Consider the following 17,156-nt stretch of genomic DNA (forward strand, 5'->3'; position numbering starts at 1 on the left):
AAGGGCTGCAATCTGTTTTTCCATGAAATGAGGTAACAGTAGAAATGACCATGTAGTCTTCTCAAGAAGCTATATTTCTACATTTCATATACTGTTTCTTTTTTCATTAATAGTATCAAGTGGAAGTTACAGAAACAAGTTTTTTAGATCCCTCTTGTATCTGCTATTGCATACTAACTTCGGTGGAAAAGACAAATTAGAAGTGGTTGATGGGTCAAAATCTACTGTCCTATGCTAACATGATGCTCTCTTGGATAACTACATTTTCTAGAGAAGGTTAATACATTTGGTGTAAATCAATAAAACATGGAATACAGTATTATATGTAGGGTTTACTAGTTAACATTGGATATGATAAAGATTAGAGGAACAGTAAAGCAGGTAACAGGTGGCTATAACTGAAGTGACAGTGGGCTATGCAGGAACAGGCAGGAAGTTACTGGCTGCCTGCTTCTTTAATTGTTGACACTGTTACTAGACATGTTTTGATGAAATTAACTGATGAACTAAATTTAAGAGAGAGCTTTAACTAGAAAGAAGCTTCAGAGATTGGGCCAAAGCAAGCAAATGACAGTGAGGAGTGAAATAATAAATATGTAATGACCCAGGTGGTACATCGTAAGTCCGGATCCTCTGCTAAGGAAACAAGCAAGAAATGTCTCAAGTGTCTGAAGGGCATGGATTTAGTGTCAGTGAGCTAACACTATAATATGATTATGAGAAAGCAAACGTAATCCTGAGATAGATTGGGAAGATCTTCTAGTAGAAAGGAAAATGTTGACGTTTTTATGGGTAGCAATGTCTGGTTCTAGGTGTCCCTATTCAAGGACAGCAGCTCCAAACTGATGGGGCAGAGAACTGCAAGGCTGCCTGTCACCTTAGTCATCCTCTTCAGAGAAGTAAAGAGTTCGGCTTCTTCATGCTCAATTGGCATTTCATAGCATTCTGAGTGCACTTAAGAGAGAGGAAGGTCCTGGAGCTGACTGAGCTCATTGTTGACACAGATAGATATAATCTTAGTAATTAGAAGCTGAAAATCCCAGGACCTTATTAGTTTTCTTAGAGGTTTCCTGAAGCAGAATAATGAAACAACAGGCAGCAGATGGACCAAGGCCTACCCTGAGTGCCAGTGGGGAAGGTTTCTACAGAGAACTGAAAGTGCTGATACAGGAATGCTTTCTTGGTCTATGTATGGTGTCCCAAATCCTCATGTGAAGCATTGAATGAACAGTCATGTTCAAGTCCTTGTAAAGGCAAAGAACAAAAAGCCATAGCAGTTTCCAAATACTGTTGTGGTATGTTCAGCCAAAATGTTGAATACTACATGGAACCAAGGAGTGGTCTTCCCTCATCACCTTACAGGGGTTAATCTGAGTTTGTTGTATCAGGCTGCTGTATGATTTTGCATGTTTCTTTTCCCTCTCAGCAAAATACTTTAATTTTGAAGAAGGTCTTGTACTTTCATCATCGCCACTTTGTTTTCATTCGTGGTTACTTTTCCATTCCACCTCACATGTATGTTGTGTTTTTTCTTTTGTAGAACAGTTCGTGTCTGGCTGAAGAGAGACAGTGGACAGTACTGGCCCAGTATATACCATGCAATGCCATGTAAGTATAAGGAGAGGCTCGATATCTACTGTGTATTTGCAAACTGGCTTTTCTGGTTTTGATGAAACTTTATGCTTATGACCATTTGCAAGCTTACCTCTCCATATTAAATGTTATTCTTGAACAATCCTCTTGGTCTCAGCGAAGCTTTACCAAGTTACATGCTAATGCTTCTGAGGGACATCAGATGTTACAGTAGCAAAGGACACAGACATGTTAGCAAGGGGTGAGCATGTAATCCAAATATAGATTTTAAAATGTGGGAGCTCAAAATGTAGTCTCTCATTCTGCCCCTAATGTCCACAAAGCTTTGTAAGCTCCAGTATAAATCACTCTGCCTTTCCTACTGCATCTGCTCAGTCCATCAGAGTGCAATGGTAAATGGTTTTATTTGGTAAGAACTTAATATTCTGTTGCAGCTAATATGATAGAGAGGATACCAGACAGGGAAGGCAACTCTTCTAGTGTAGAAGTAGAATCATTTTACCTCTGCAATTGCATGTGGAAAACCAAATCTCCCTAATGGATCCTTCCATTATGGTATGCTGTATGCCTCCTCTCCCAGAGAGAGTGTACATGCTTTAAGAGAAACTGCAGATCAATGTCCACTTTTCCAAGAGACAATTGAAGAAATCATAGCCCTTGCTGTTTGCCATAAAACCTGTGTTGACTGCAGTAATATAACTTTGCAGGTCACCAGAGGCAGGCATATGCTAATGCTCCTCAATCAGCTTCAGATGTGCTGGGTTAGCCTGTCTTTGGAAAGCTTGTAAAGCCGACCTTAAATCCAGATTGGGGAGCATATATCAAGTCTCACTGAGGTATTCTTACTGTCTGGAGAAAGAATTATTTTAAGCTAGGATAGGTAGATTTGGAAGAGACATCTGTCTCTGTGATACGTAAAATATTTAATAGATATAAATTTCAGTACCAGAACAACATCAGCTTGGGACCTTAGAGCAGCCATGGTGTTTGCCTGCTTTAAGAAAACCATTATTTGCTAGAGAGGAGGATCTCTTATCTTCCTTTTGCTGGATTATCTCATAAGAATATGTCAATCCTCAAAGGTACTTTCTGCTCAAGTTTTGCACAAGAAGGTATTGAAAACAAGCTAATGATGTGGCAGTCTATGGAGCTCCGTCACAATCATTAACAGTGGCCTGAATTCCCTTGACCTGTCCTGAGAAGTTTGCTTTCCCCAGATAAACTGTTACGAAGTGGCTATTTTAGAAGTTTGGCATTGATACTTCGCTTTTTCCATGTGATGTTTTTCATACATTTGCATTTTAAAATCTCTTTAGCTTCTCTTCTGGTCTTAGCAAAGCTATGTTATTGCCGGTAATAACAGCTTCAGTGGAAATGGAGTAGATCCAGATCCACTGAAGAGGGACTATTTTAGAGCTCCTTCATAAATTTGGCACTGTGCTTTCATTTTGAAGGCTGGTAAGCTTTTGAGGCATGAGATGTTAAAATTATGCTGTGTTATTCACTGATTTCAAGAATGATCAGAATGACTGGAGCAATTACATTATCAGCCATACCTTTAAGCCTGGAAATCATAGGAAAGGCTCTGAGTCAGCACCTCCATGAATCTGCACTTGACTACAAATGATCATTTTGTCTGTTTCTGTGTGAATCACCTTTTTGAGGGTGCTCTACTCTAAGTCCATACTGGGATTTGTTGTTTAAAGAATGACTGCCTAGAGGTTCTCTGTGTAAAATTGTAGGAGAGACATTAGAGCCTTTGTGCTGCTTAGCAAGCTGTGAGTGGCAATCCTACTTATAGATACCCTATTAATATGACTTGTGATTTGACTGTGGTGGTGTGTGACCTAAACTATTTCATGTTTTGATATCAGCTAGCCTTAATAACTGAGTCTGTGCCCTAGATCCTCTGGGACATGAGGAGGATGAGGAGCCAGGCTGAGTCAGCCATGTGCTTTGGTGAAATTCTGCACCCAAATAAGGTCATCAGCACTTTTTGAATGTGAAAACCATTAAATATCTGGAAAAAAAAAATCAAGATTATAGATATCTTCTGAGTTAGGACACTTGCTGCTCTTCAGAGGTGGGATTTCCCCAACTGCAAAGTTTTATGCCCTGTTTATGAGTGTTTTTGTAGTCAGAAAATTCTGTACAGTACAGCAGCCACATTTTTGATCATCTCTAGCCCGTGAGAAAGAAGAGAGCTCTGGGTGTCACACACAGTTGTATTGTTAGAGTGGTAACCTAGGTAAGCTGGAAACCTCACTGACACCTCTTTCACACCACTGTTGTCTCAACAGCTCATTAACAACAGATGTCTGATGAGTATGTTAACCTTCTTCATGGTTAGATTTGTGACTTGAGCAGTGTCTGCATAGGAGGAAAAAAACCAACTTAGCAGACACAAATTCATGAAAGGCAAAGGAATTGTAGTCAGGAGTCAAGTGAATTTTGCCAATAAAAAAAAAAACCTCCAAAACACCCAAAAAACCCTCTTACAGATGTGGAATGGAGTAAAGGATATATTGTAGTGAGGAACAATGGAGTATCCAGTCTTTGAGGCAGATAATACACTGCCTGTCTTAGGATAGTTTTCGTAGCTAACACTTTGCTTTGAATAGGAGGCTAAAGAAACCTGCAAGGCAAAACAAGCTCCTTTGGTCTTAAACTGTGTCACACTTAGGCATTTGAAAGTTGCCTAAAGACCCTGAAACTGCAGATACAAATTTTGTATTTCTCTTTTACCTCTGTCAGCCTCTAATAGCTTTGTTGAGGGCGTGAAGTATGTAATAGGGTTTTTCCTCCATAATTCATTTTTCAAGGGCAAAAATCAATGTGTATTTGCCCTATATTTAAGATAAGACTGCAGAGAGACTTCTGCATCGGATATATCCTGTTTGTCCTCTATAAAAGTTCAGATCAACCTTTTCCCAGTCTGAAATCCAAATCCTAGCTACATACTGAAGTTGAGAGCCTTCAGAGTGCTGTTATTTTTCCTGGCTATTATTTTAAAAGGGTCTTAAATATCTCAGAAGCTTAAGGTTTCAAATTTTTTTGTTTCTTTTTTCTTCTTTTTTTTTTTCGGCCCTCTTTTTAATGAGGCTAAGTGCTTAAGTATAAGCTGCTGCAGTCTTGTGACAAGTGGCATCACTTTAACTATATTAGTGTGGCTAGTGTGGACATGATTTTAGTGATGACATAATGATTTTTCTAAGACTATATATTACTGAAGAATTCCCCTAAGAAAATGATTATAGCAAAATAAGTATCTTTACACTACTATGACTGTGAACACACAGGTCTGGAATTTAGAAGTTACTTCTTTTGTAATCAATTTGTGTCAACTGCTTGCATCTTTTGCATCTGAAGTGTTTGGGGGAAAGCTCACTTCAAATAGGTAATTTACCTGAAACTTTTCCTCTGTGAGTTATTAGTTGCCTTCAGACTTACTAGTATCTCTTTCAATGTATGCACAGTGTCTAGCATTAAAAGTTGTTATGTAGAATATGTCTGTTCTGCATTTAAGTCCTTTAAAATTACATGATGTTTATTCTGCTTAGAATTGGGTTTTCTCCTGTCTGTTTTTCCTACAACTATCTTGTTCTGCTACAGCCCTAGAAGCCTCAATTTAATAGCAGTGCACCACCATCTGAAGGGATGATTAAAGCTTGCCTTTTGTGAGGGAGAGGTGCAGGAAGGAGAAATTTTGTCACTGTTACTAAGCCTGATTTAATTGCTTCCTTTATGTCAATCTCCTTGAACTGAAGCCTTTTCTTTGATTTAATTGTCAACCCTTCCAGGAAGATATAAGCCAAAGTGCCTGCCTGGGTGTGGATCTGGTAGGCTTTCTGCTTACGGTTAGTTGTCCTTCAGGAAACGTTTGAAGGGGGATTCAATACTGAAGGTAGAACAAGTTTTATTAAACAGTCAGCATTGACTCTCCTCTTCTTCATATAGCTTTGCTGCCAACTAAACTATCAAGGAAGATTTGCTAAGATATGGACTGTTTAGTCCCAAGTCCGACATTACACAAATTGAGAATATACAGTACTGCAAAAGAGAGGACTCCAAGCTTGTTAGTAACAAAAACACACAAGTAATTGCACAAGAGAGTAGAAATGGGGGGGGGGGGGGAAAGAAGCAGAACTAAAAGAGCATCTGACTGTACTCTATCGCAAAAACATGGATTTAAAACCACTCTTACCATTACCAAAGGAGCAAGAACGCCTGCTCCTAGCTGCAGTTGGCAATTGCTCCTGAAAAATAATTTCTGAAGGTTTCTGTTGGGACAGCAGGACTCCCAGCTACATGCTGCTGTGTTAAGCAGTAAAAGCAATTCCTGCTTTCTGAACGTAACTTTAAACCAAGCATAGCTCTTGAATTCTTGCAAGAAAATTCTGGTTTTACCCTGCCAAATTCTGGTTTTACCCAAGCAGCATACTATGACTGATTTGTGTTCAGTTTAGGAATGTATCCTGGTGTTTATTTGAGTAATATCAATGTAATCAAGCAATGCATAGTTTAAGAGACAAACTTTTATTTTGGCCATAGTATGTGATACTGTGATTGTGCTGTCTGTGATGCAACTGCACTAGGGGGGACAGTTGGACTTAGTCCTTATTATCAGCTGATATGTTGACTCCTACAGGAGAACTTTCTTACTGCAGGTGTAGGATGCAGGCCTCTTACATAATACGGTGTTTTGTTTTATTGTCAGTACAGTTCAGGCAAATGTAAAAAAATAAATTATTCAGCTAATCAATTTCTCAGATTTATATTGCAATGTCAGGTGCCTCATATCAAAACACCACCACTGCTCTTGTATGAAATGCCTATTTTCATTTAACTAGTAAGGAAAAATAAAGGAACTGGAGCAAGAAATAGCTGTTGTTCCATGTCCTAATAGGATAGGGTTGAATGAATTGCAAGAACACTTCTATTTTAATGCTTGTCTGTTGGAAGGGGCAAAATGCTGAACAGCATCATAAAGCATGTTAGCTAGTTTAAGGCTTTCCAGAACATCAAGAAAATGAGAATCACAGTTTTGTTAACTTCATCAACATGTTCATTTTTTTCAGCTCCATGTTCATGCATGTCTTTTAACCCGGAAACCAGAAGGCTGTCCATAGGTCTAGACAATGGTACAATCTCAGTAAGTACATCCAAAGATTTCTAGTTGAAATGCTTCCCTTTTGAGAAGTATGTATGTGATGTTATGATGAGGATATTTTTGCTAGTGTTTGGGAAACAGACTTTTTACCTCTAGTAGAGCTGAATCTGTAATGTAGAAAATGGCAGTTATTAAAAATTTTATTCCTACTGCCACAAGGATATTGAGTAGGCTTTACAATATTTATTAGGCAACTCAACAAATTGTCCTAATTTGCATATCTCTTAAAAAATAGCACAAAACCAGCTGTTATTTTATTAAATTAACTGTCTTGTTAATCACACCATATCAAAGTTTTCTAAAAGCAGCAATTAAGAGGGGAAAAAATCATCTTCTGAGAGATAGAAAATGAATTTCTGCTCCATATCTAGCTGCTTTTCCAAACTTCAGAGTTACGATTTTGGTTTTCGGTCTCTTGGGAGGAGTTGCTCCTAACTGGTAGAGCTGTTGCTGCGAGATTTGGTTCATTAACATCTGAGATATATATACTTGGAAAGAAGCAGAGTATTAAAAGAAGAATGTGTCTGCTAGGTCTGTGTCAGAGGGTAGCATTTGACCTTACTAATTGGATTTTTCTTGTGGGGTGGTGAGTAAAAAGCTATATCACTTTGTGGAAGAGTTATGGGTCAGAGGTATTTTTCACCTATGCTTCGTCAATAGGCTACTCTTCCAGTTTAAGGTCATTTTACCATAATTTCTAACTTTTACTGCTGTTGTCTCTGCCTTATGGGCTTTTTAACTGAGTGAGTGTTTTCAGGTTGACATAAGGGCAGCTGTCTGCACTAAAGCCAGTACGGCATTTGGGAAAGGGTGTGTGACCCTTTTAGCTGTTGCCTGTAAGCTCTATCAAAGATCTGAAGGTTTTGACCTATAAAGCTGTTAATGGCTAGTAGCAGAGGTTTTTTTGTGTGCCTGTAGGAAATTTCTTCTTTTATATCTAAGAGATGAAACAGCTACCAGAGAATTCCCTGCACCTCTGAAATTCTCCTTCCCACTCCCTGAAATAGCTGTAATTTGCCAGTCGTAAGAGGCACTTTTGTTTTCACCAGGCCTTTGAGGAATGTGAAGGCAACTGTAAATAAGGTATTTAAATACTCTGGCATAATGGGAGATGTGTCCTTTGTCTTGGAGGCATTTTGCCTTCAAGAGTCAGAGGATGCTTCATTTGAATGGGATCAGATATTTTCCATTCTAAAGCTAAAAAAGGTAAATAAGATATGCAAGTGATAAACCAACACGTGACTTCGGGTACTTACAGGTGTATATTGCCATGTCTAAGGCAGATTCTATTTGTTGCTAAGCTGGTCTTTTCTTTTCCCAATCCTCTGGATACAAGTTTATAGAAAGGGGGAAGGGCTTGTCCGTGTTGCTTAATTTAGTCCCCTGTAGCTGCAGGCAGTTGTGTGGTCCGGGTTATGCAGAAAATGCACTCTACAAACTTCCATAAGCAATGAAATGTTTCCCTCTGTAGCCAGCCTAAGGCTTGTAAGAGAAACCACAGTTGTAATGTGCTACAAGAAGTGGTGGAACTGAGAATGGAAGAGGAGCAAGGGGAATCTCATTTTCAAGTCCCAGGGTGCAGAGAAAATCCTCCGGTACTTGGAAATGGGTTACAACCACCCTCTGGAGGAAAGGACAAATTTTCTTTCCTGGACACAACTATGATGATTTAGCCAGGAATATACCAGCAGGGCACATTGGTCACAAAATAACAGAACTTACTGCAACAAAGTGACTTTAGTACCCTTGCTTTTAATTGTGTGGCCCCCAGAGGGAAAGTACAGGCGATTGACTTGAGCAGCTTGAAATATTTGGGAGCTATCTGCTCCATGTTAGCACTTCTGTAATGCCCAGCACTTTAGTGTATACTGGGTGCAGGGCCAAAAAAAAAAAAAAAAAAAAAAAAAAAAAAAAAAAAAAAAAAAAAAAAAAAAAAAAAAAAAAAAAGATGAAAAGAATTCTGCATCATCACTTTGGGTAGGTAGGAAGAAAGGAAGCAAGGGCTGTGGCATGAGTGGGTGTGCCACATAAACAAATTTTTTTTGCAGTCCAAGGATGTAAATAAGAATAAGAAAGTGGAACTGCCTTTTTTATTCTATGAAATTTTTGTAAACTATATGGATTTTGGTTAAAAGCCTGGCACCTCAGAAATGCATAAGGTGCATTTTGAGAAGGACAGCCAGCAATGCTATTCACAGAAAGAAGTTCCAGCAAAGCCACCATGAGGTAAACTTGTATAGCCACCTTTCTTTATGAGGCAGGGCAACAGTTTTTGCTTCTACAGAGATTGTTTTTAACCTTTTGTAACTTCTCAACATGAAGGTTGCACAGGCATTTTTGTGGCACAGCACACTATTCTCTTGCATGAAAGATTGTCATCTTGCTTGAGGAGTGGTGGAAACTAATATAAAAAAAAAGTTTCTGTGATTTTTTTTTTTTTTTTTTTTTACACTTTACAAACCTATTTTTGAGAAGAAATGGCATCATAAGGAATGCTTGAGGTCCCTTTTGGAAGTTAAAAGAATTTAGATTTTATCATGAACATCAATTCCCTGCTCTGAAGTGGAAAAAAACATGCTCTAATGGGTGTAGGACTCTCAAGATACCTCAACAAGAAGAAACATAAGAAAGGTCTTTTACTTGTAATAGACAGGAGACTTCCACTGCCAAGATGTGACTCCTCACATAATTTCATCCATCTGAAAGCTAATTTCCTAGATGAAGTTAATCATTAAGTTCTGCAGCCAGTAGAGGAGAGGTGAATTGCCTTTTCGTACACCTTTGTTGCTTATGCTAGAAAGTGTTATAAAATGGCACAATTTTTTTTTCTCATTTCTGGGGAAATTGAAATGAAGATTTAGTTTTTAGGTAGCTGAAGCAGAATTAAACTGATCTCTTTTGCTGACCGTGCTTGTGTCTATATGAAGCTGTTACTTTGATCAGAGCCACAGGGACAGCAAGGCACCAGAATAACCCCTTCAGAATTCTTCCTTGGGTATGACACTTAGTAAGATAAATTCATCTTCCACCTTATCTGATCTTGTAGCTGTCTACAGGTTAGGCCATAAGCACCAGTTTGAATACCTGGGACTGAGTTGGGCTCTACCTGCTGATCTACACCCTTCCTCTCTGCCCTTGTGGGAAGTTTAGTATTTTTACCCCAAGAAAACAACATGATGTTTTCTGTCCTCTCTCAGTTTTTGTACTTAATAAAATGAAAAGGCTGTCATTATTCATAGAGTTTTTGGGGTTGTTTTTCAATAGGTATACGTGTAGGATCTGACAGTAGATTTGAGAGTCTTCATTCTCTGCCATTTCTGAAGCAGGTTCATTGTTCTCTGGAAGACATGAGCATGTGGTTCATCACTTGTGTTTACAGGATATAGTCAAGCCTTTAAGGAGATTCGAAGTGTGCTGTCAAAATGGCATAATCTACCAGAGAATAGACTCTAAATTCCTCAGAGTGGGAACTAGCTTATGAATGGGTAACCCATAACTAATATAGAGATTATTAACTCTCAGAAATCGATTAAGTTGCTTATCTGTTTTGGGATACATCAGTTGGCATCCACCTGAAGCTCTGGAAAGGCATGAGTCTTTCTTAGATCCCATGGTCAAGAATTCTGAATAATTTCAAACTAGCTGCTGATACTATTTCCAGGGTGAGGATTTACAGAGATTTTATGGTCAAAGGAAATTTGTGGGGGATGTATGTGTTTTAGTGTGAGAGAGGTGTGCTACATGAAGCAATATTTGAGTCTTTGTACCTCAGTGGACAACTAGATTTTGACTTTTTTTTTTTGAGACTGTGTTGTGAAGGCTTTCATGGTACCAAGTCACTGTTGAAATAATGGGTTTACCTGAAACAGGCAAGACTGAGCACTAACACTTATAGTATCTTAAAAAAACGTATTAAAGTAGCTCCAAAACCACCTCTGAAGGGCAAAGAGTGATCTTGTCAGAAAAGTTGTTTTTAATCCCCGCAATGAGGGGTTTGGTTTTACCATCCTGAGTTCTCTGATATATCCCAGCCCCTCCTGTACAAAAGGGGTCTCAGAAATCTTTCTCTGTTCTGCTAACAAGCCCTGACTGAGCTATGTGGGTGACCCCAGCTTCTCTGGCTCATTAAGAAGAGCCAAAAACCTGCCTAATGAGAACTGAGCGTCAGCAGCTCTGAGAGGAGCAAAACACCTACGTAGTCAGTGATAAAAAAACAGTTTCTGCTGGTACAACGTTACAGAGATGTAATCGGTGTTTTTGTAGTGCAGATGATACAATGTATGTGCAACAGGGCATGAATTTCTTGAGCAAGGTGCCCTGTGCTAAAATGTGTGTCTAGTGACGCAATTAATATCTGGCCTCGAGAGGGGGAGGGCAATAAGTGCAATGGAAGAACACATGAGCGTGTAAAGGAGAGCAGGGTGTAAAAGACCTGCTGAAAGATTAGAAGATGCAAAACAAGAAAATGCGTCACAAATAATCATATGTTTTCAAAGAAAGAAATGATAAAAAGTCTTGGGGGGGGGAAGAAGAAATTATATCTAGTATTCAGGTTAATTGGAACTGTGTTTATCTTGTACTGCATGTGTTTATATTTTGGATGGAGCAATGTACTAATAGTACATAGCTGTGGTTTGTATTAAAGCATACAGTGCTAATCAATACTTGGATAAACCTTATGAACTGCACTTGTGTTTGATTCTCTGTATTATAATGGAGAGATTCAAAAGCCTTTTCAGTCTTCTACTGAAACTGTGGGACTGTTTGGATCACAGAACAGAATGGCCACACCAAATTTATTAAGGGGAAAAATGCAAAAAAAAAAAAAAGTGAGAATGCAAACCATGCTCTACATTTCACCTTAAGTCACAGCACCTGTGTGCCACCACAATAAAAGTTGGGGACACCCAAACTGGTGGGAAAGGCAGATATATTCTCCCACCATGTGCTGCAGCAATTAAAGCCATTTCTCTTTAGGTAACAATAGCACAAAGTTAGCATTAGTGGCAAAGGGTCCTGCTTCCGATAGGCTTTGTAGTAAAGCACTTCATGTGTGGGTTAGTATTCTTCAGGCTGTGGTTAATGAAAACATTTTCCCCTGTAGGTAGCTGGGGAGGTATAGCAGATTTTTGACTTTCTTTGGTTTGTAGAGTAAGGTGACTCTATATAGAAATCCAGCTGACTTAATTGATTTGTTACTGCTGTTTAAATAACTTTCCCCACTGTAGTCCTCAACTGCCAGGAGGAAGCTAATGGGAGGTAGAGCAGATGAAGGAATGGAAGATGAAGTGGAGCAATTCAAGGGAATATATTTATGACAATTTTTTGAACAGAAACCTAGAGAGACCAGAATACATAGGTTCCTCAAACCACTCACAGCTGTTTTGCTAGAACTGGGATCTGTAGATGTTCCACAGATAAGTATTGTAACCTCTCCATCTTGATGCCAAGCAGTAGAAGTGATGTATTAGGGTAGTTCTTGTGCTCAAAAGCCATGCAGATTACCTGTAGTGACCCCACAGAAAATACAGAGTGACTTTTTTCTTTTTTTAATTCTGGTTTGGAAACTGGAGGTAAATACTGGCTTCTTGGTGGTTTGAATGGCTTATGCTTTTTTGCATTAAACATTTTGTTTGCCTCCAGTATAGTCCACAGGCTCCTGAAGTCCAGTCTTCTCTACTGTTGCACAGTGCTTTTGGCATGTGCACATAAACATTTCACAACTGTTATGTTTTTAAATGTAGCTTATCTTGTGTTTGTAATGTTTATTTCATTTTTTCACCATATTTCATGTTAAATGAGTTAAGTTTTACTTCTTCTGTCCTCTAGGTATATTAGCTCAGGGAGTTTCTGTGTAGTTTGTTATAAATTATTAATATGACATCCTTTACGCTCCTTTTTTTCTTTGTGTTTTTCTGAGTATGTGATGTGTGCATGTAGATACTTGACAGCAATCTGAAAGCTAATTCATGCAGTGGTACCACAGAGCCTACCCTTTGTTTGGGTGCTTCCTCCAGAGAGGTGTTGCAGGAGCTTTTGTTGTGGTGATTCTGTTTCCCCAATTCTGAGCAACTCTCCTCTTCAAAACGATCAGCAGCAGCAGCCAGGTGCTCAGTCAGTTTAACCACATGGGATTTTTTCAGGAGCCAAGGCCATCATGCAGACTCTTAGCTGCTGTTTTCATCATTTCCCCATGCAAAAACCATATCAGCAATCAAATAGCAGCACCAAGGCAGCAGAACTGAAGAGCCCGTCCGCATAGATGTGCTATTCCCTGGCCACAGGGATGAGCCTGGTTGGACTCACACCATGCCCCTCTCCCCAGGCAGCCACAACCTGTGCTAAACCACGCTCCACCCCACACACAACTGCTTGCTAGCCTCAACAAAGCAGTAGCAAAGCAAAAAAGTTTGCTTCTGAGGTGCTAGAATAAATATTAATTATTAGTGTAATGAAATCAAGGTGGGAAAAAGTCTGTGTTTCTCTTTGTCTGAAGCACAGACAGGCTTTTTAACAGAAACCTGAAATGTATTCCATTCCATTCATGGTTTATTGGCACCTAGTCTGGACTGAGCAACTTCAAGTGTCTCTTACATATTAACATAGCATTTCCTGAGTGTTCAGGGATGTGGTGTATGCACAAACATGGATACATGTGTGTACACAAATGCATATGCGTGCACACATAGCTGTGCACACACAGAGGTTTCTGCCCAGGCTGTCCTGAGCAATAAGTGTTTGCCAGATCTCATGTCCTTCACTTTGTGGCACCTCAGCTTATAAGCAGTAATTTCTGTCAGCATTTTTGGCTTCTTTTTTAATAGCATTTCTTTTATCTCCACCATTCTGTTCAGCAGAACTCATGATATTGTTTCTTAGGCAGCTTTAAAAAGAAAAGTAATGTAGATTTTTAGATGGAGGTACTCAAAATTAGCAAAAATATAAACAGGGAGGTGGTTATGAAGAAGGGAAAGCTTAGCTATGTAAAGAATTAAAATGAAAATAGTCTCAAACACTTTACATCTCTAAGCACTGTTTCTTTTGTTTTTTCTTTCCGTTCCTTCAGGAATTTATTTTATCTGAAGATTACAACAAGATGACACTAGTGAAAAGTTACCAGGGTAAGAACTGTGTTAATTGGTTTGTACTGTCATTAACTTTTGTTAATATTCTCTTAACGAGTGTGAATGGAAAGAAGTCTCCTTTACAGTCATTTTTTTTTTAAACTAATGTGAATGCTGATTTTATCAATAGATTTATAATGTGCTTTGTTCTGAGATTACAAATCTTTTAAAATAGCTATTTCATTTTCTATTTTTCCTTTTAAATTTGTCCTTTGGAATATCACTCTAGACAGCAAATTGACCAAAATCTGGACCATGTTTTGGGAAGAGGAGTTTTAATTTTCAGTCTTTAGTAATCCAATGTATGTATCTACTGGAACAACTTAGGAAACTAAACCTGTGTTTTAGGGCTTAGGACTGCAACTTTTGGGGTTAGTCTGGTTATATTTCACTAACTGTTGGTTTCAAAAATATCGAGATTGTCAGTGAATACCTCTCGTAGTAAAAGGTCAAGAAATGTTAATCCATAGCTATTCTAATTAGATTCTGGTATTCACTAATGTGATGTTTTCAGAAACCTATCTATTTATCCTTGTCAAACCTCTAGAGGACTATTGATTCCTATATATTTCTTGCTTTTAGACTAAGAGATGGTATGACAGTATATGGTATCATACCATATTATATATTAAGCATTATCTTTCTTGTACAGAAGCCTCTGACATGATGGCTTTAGGTTTCTCACATACATTTGGAAATACGTACTTATGCATATTTTGCATTTTGTACCTTTTAAGACTGAGAGGATAATTTAAATCTCTAAATGGAGGCTCTGGGTATCACTTTGTAACAGTTAGATTTTAAGGTATGAAGAGAATCCTGATTTTTGCAGAGCCTGGCTGACATGTGAGTGTTTCACTTCAACTATTTCATGAATGTCTGGTGTGTTGTAAAATTAAGCAGGAATTACCCAAATTTTTTCTTAGCCTGTGAAAACTGAAGAAAAATATCCAATTATGATAAAATATGTATGTGAATCTTAAATAAAATTGCTGCAGTCTGACTGTACAGGTCTTTAACATCTAAACTTGTGATTACTCTGCAGTCACCAAAGTGTGATGCACCTAGGTTTCATATTTAAGGGTTGTTGCACTGAAGAGGGTGAGCTGAAGTCTTCTCTTCTGCATATGCAGAACAACATATGCATGAGAAAAATTTTCTTGATAAGCTCTTCAGGGAAAATGCTGAAAATTTTGGAAGAGGGGAATGGATATCTTGGCAGTATGCAAAAAAGCCAGTTGGTTGTGACAGCCCACTGAAGGTCTGGGGAGCACCCCTCATAAAATAAAAAAAAAATTAAAAAAAAAGGAAAAAGAAACGAAGGAAAATTAAAGCAGTTCTGATGGCCTTCTGCTGCAGCATGCCAGATGTGCTGCAGACCATTGCAGGAGGCCTTTGAGTATGAAGATGCTATGGAGAACCTCCATGGGTTGTCCTGGGGGACATTTGAACCCCAAGAGTTCAAATGGCGTTGCCCAACTATTGCAGAGCAAAGGATTGTAATGAGCATCCATCAACATCAGTGGAGAGGTGGCACAACTGACCACAGTCATAACTAGAGTTGCCTCCTGCCTAGAATGTCTGTCTCAGCATGAGAAGGTTTTTCATGAAATCATAGAATGGTTTGGGTTGGAAGGGTTGTACAGGTCATTTAGGTCCATCTCTTCTGCTATAGTCCGTCCATTCCATTAAACTAGGTTCTTTAGGCCCCATCCAACCTGGCCTTGAACATTTCCAGGAATGGGGCATCCACAGCTTCTCTGGGCAACCTATTCTAGTGTCTCACCACACATACCTGAACAATTGAAATGAACAGGTTTCTGACAGTGCAAGGTAGGAAAACAAAAACAACAAAAAAAAGCCCCTAAAAGATTCCCCACCGTTTGCAGGGCACCAATGACCTGAGGCTGACCAGCTGCTCCACAGCACAGTGCCTCCCATCACCCTCATTCAAAGATTCTCTGCTCTTTTCACCAGATATTGGTGGAGGAGCATGGAACCCCCTCTGCCTGGTCCCTGAGCTTTGCTGAACCCATAGTGGAGATCTGGGGTGCTGGGTAAACATTACATAAGTGAGCTGCTCTGTGAGCTGCTGTCAGTCACAGGTTCCTGCAGTTTCATCAGTATAGGCACTTTCATGCTTCTGATGCTACATTTGCCACCATACAGAACACTAGATCTGAGTTTACTGGGGGCCTTCCTGGGGCCAGAGACCAGTGATGCTTCTGGGTCACAGTGAGGAGGAAAGAGGCCAGTTTTCACAATGCTTTCTGAGAAAATATGCAGGGAGGGGCATTGTAGACCTTTGGGTAGGCATATTATGACCCAGCAGAGTTGGCTTTTTCCAGCTGACCATGTTTCCAGTCCCTCTCTGGACCATATATCAGCTCCTGTTTTGGTTTTTTTTGGTTGGTTGGTTGGTTTTGGTCTTGTTTTGTTTGTTTGTTTGTTTGTGGTTTTTGGTGGGTTTTGTTTGTTTGTTTGTTTTGAGGTGGTTTTTTTGTTTGTTTTTTTTGTTTTTTTTACTGATTTGTTTTTTATATGATCCACACTTTATCTGCCTAGCCAGGTTTGTAGACCTGCTCCTGCCCTGTGCTTTGTGCAGCCTGCCTATTTTGAGGCTGTCCCCTTGCCCCCTTGCTTTCAGGCCAGCTCATGTCATGCCCTTACTTATGCTTTCCTCTATGCACAGCCTCTTCATGTGAGCTGTTCTTGCATATGCTAAGCTTTTTTCCTTACTAGTTACTTCCACCTCTCTTTTGGTGATGCTTTTTACTGTTGTAACCCCTCAGCACAGCTTCTTGTCCCTGCACTGTGTGTGGCCATGCACTGACTATGCCTCTCAGACCTTTGCCTTTACACATAGTGCAGACCCTCCTTTTCCCTATGCTGGTATCTTGGCGTTCTCCTCCTGGTTTCAGCTTCTCTTCTCTAGAGACAGAGTTTACAGCCTTTCTCTAACCTGTTCTTTCCACACTGCTTGCTGCTGCTTTCTCACAGAAGGAGAGCAGCCCCCCCGCTGCCTCCCACTCTCCAGCTGCAGATGTACCTGCTTCCTTCTCCTCTCTGCTGCTTCTCTGCTCTCTGTACAGCATAATCTTACTTCAAAAAATGGCTTCTTTCTCATGCTGGCTTACACAGATCTGCTCTTGCCTGGTGCTTGCCGAGGCAGCTTCTATCCCCCCATCTCCATCCTGCCATTGCTACAAATGAACAGCTTTGGAATTGTTTTCTCTGCGTCTTTCTCTGCTCACAAATGGTGATCAAAC

At 39.5% G+C, this 17,156-nt stretch overlaps 1 protein-coding gene across 1 annotated transcript in view; it reads left to right on the forward strand.

Moving 5' to 3' along the window:
* The window catches only part of WDFY2 (WD repeat and FYVE domain containing 2), a 63,650-nt gene that overhangs the window by 32,564 nt on the left and 13,930 nt on the right, over positions 1-17,156 (forward strand). The window contains exons 2-4 of the mRNA XM_027888150.1: positions 1,541-1,608; positions 6,672-6,745; positions 13,830-13,884. Of these exons, the coding sequence (XP_027743951.1) occupies positions 1,541-1,608; positions 6,672-6,745; positions 13,830-13,884 (197 nt within the window). The remainder of the gene's footprint in view (positions 1-1,540; positions 1,609-6,671; positions 6,746-13,829; positions 13,885-17,156) is intronic.

This window comes from Empidonax traillii, unplaced genomic scaffold (assembly GCF_003031625.1).
Source record: "Empidonax traillii isolate 1590-97213 ecotype Southwest subspecies unplaced genomic scaffold, ASM303162v1 scaffold232:size1090087, whole genome shotgun sequence".
NCBI lineage: Eukaryota > Metazoa > Chordata > Aves > Passeriformes > Tyrannidae > Empidonax > Empidonax traillii.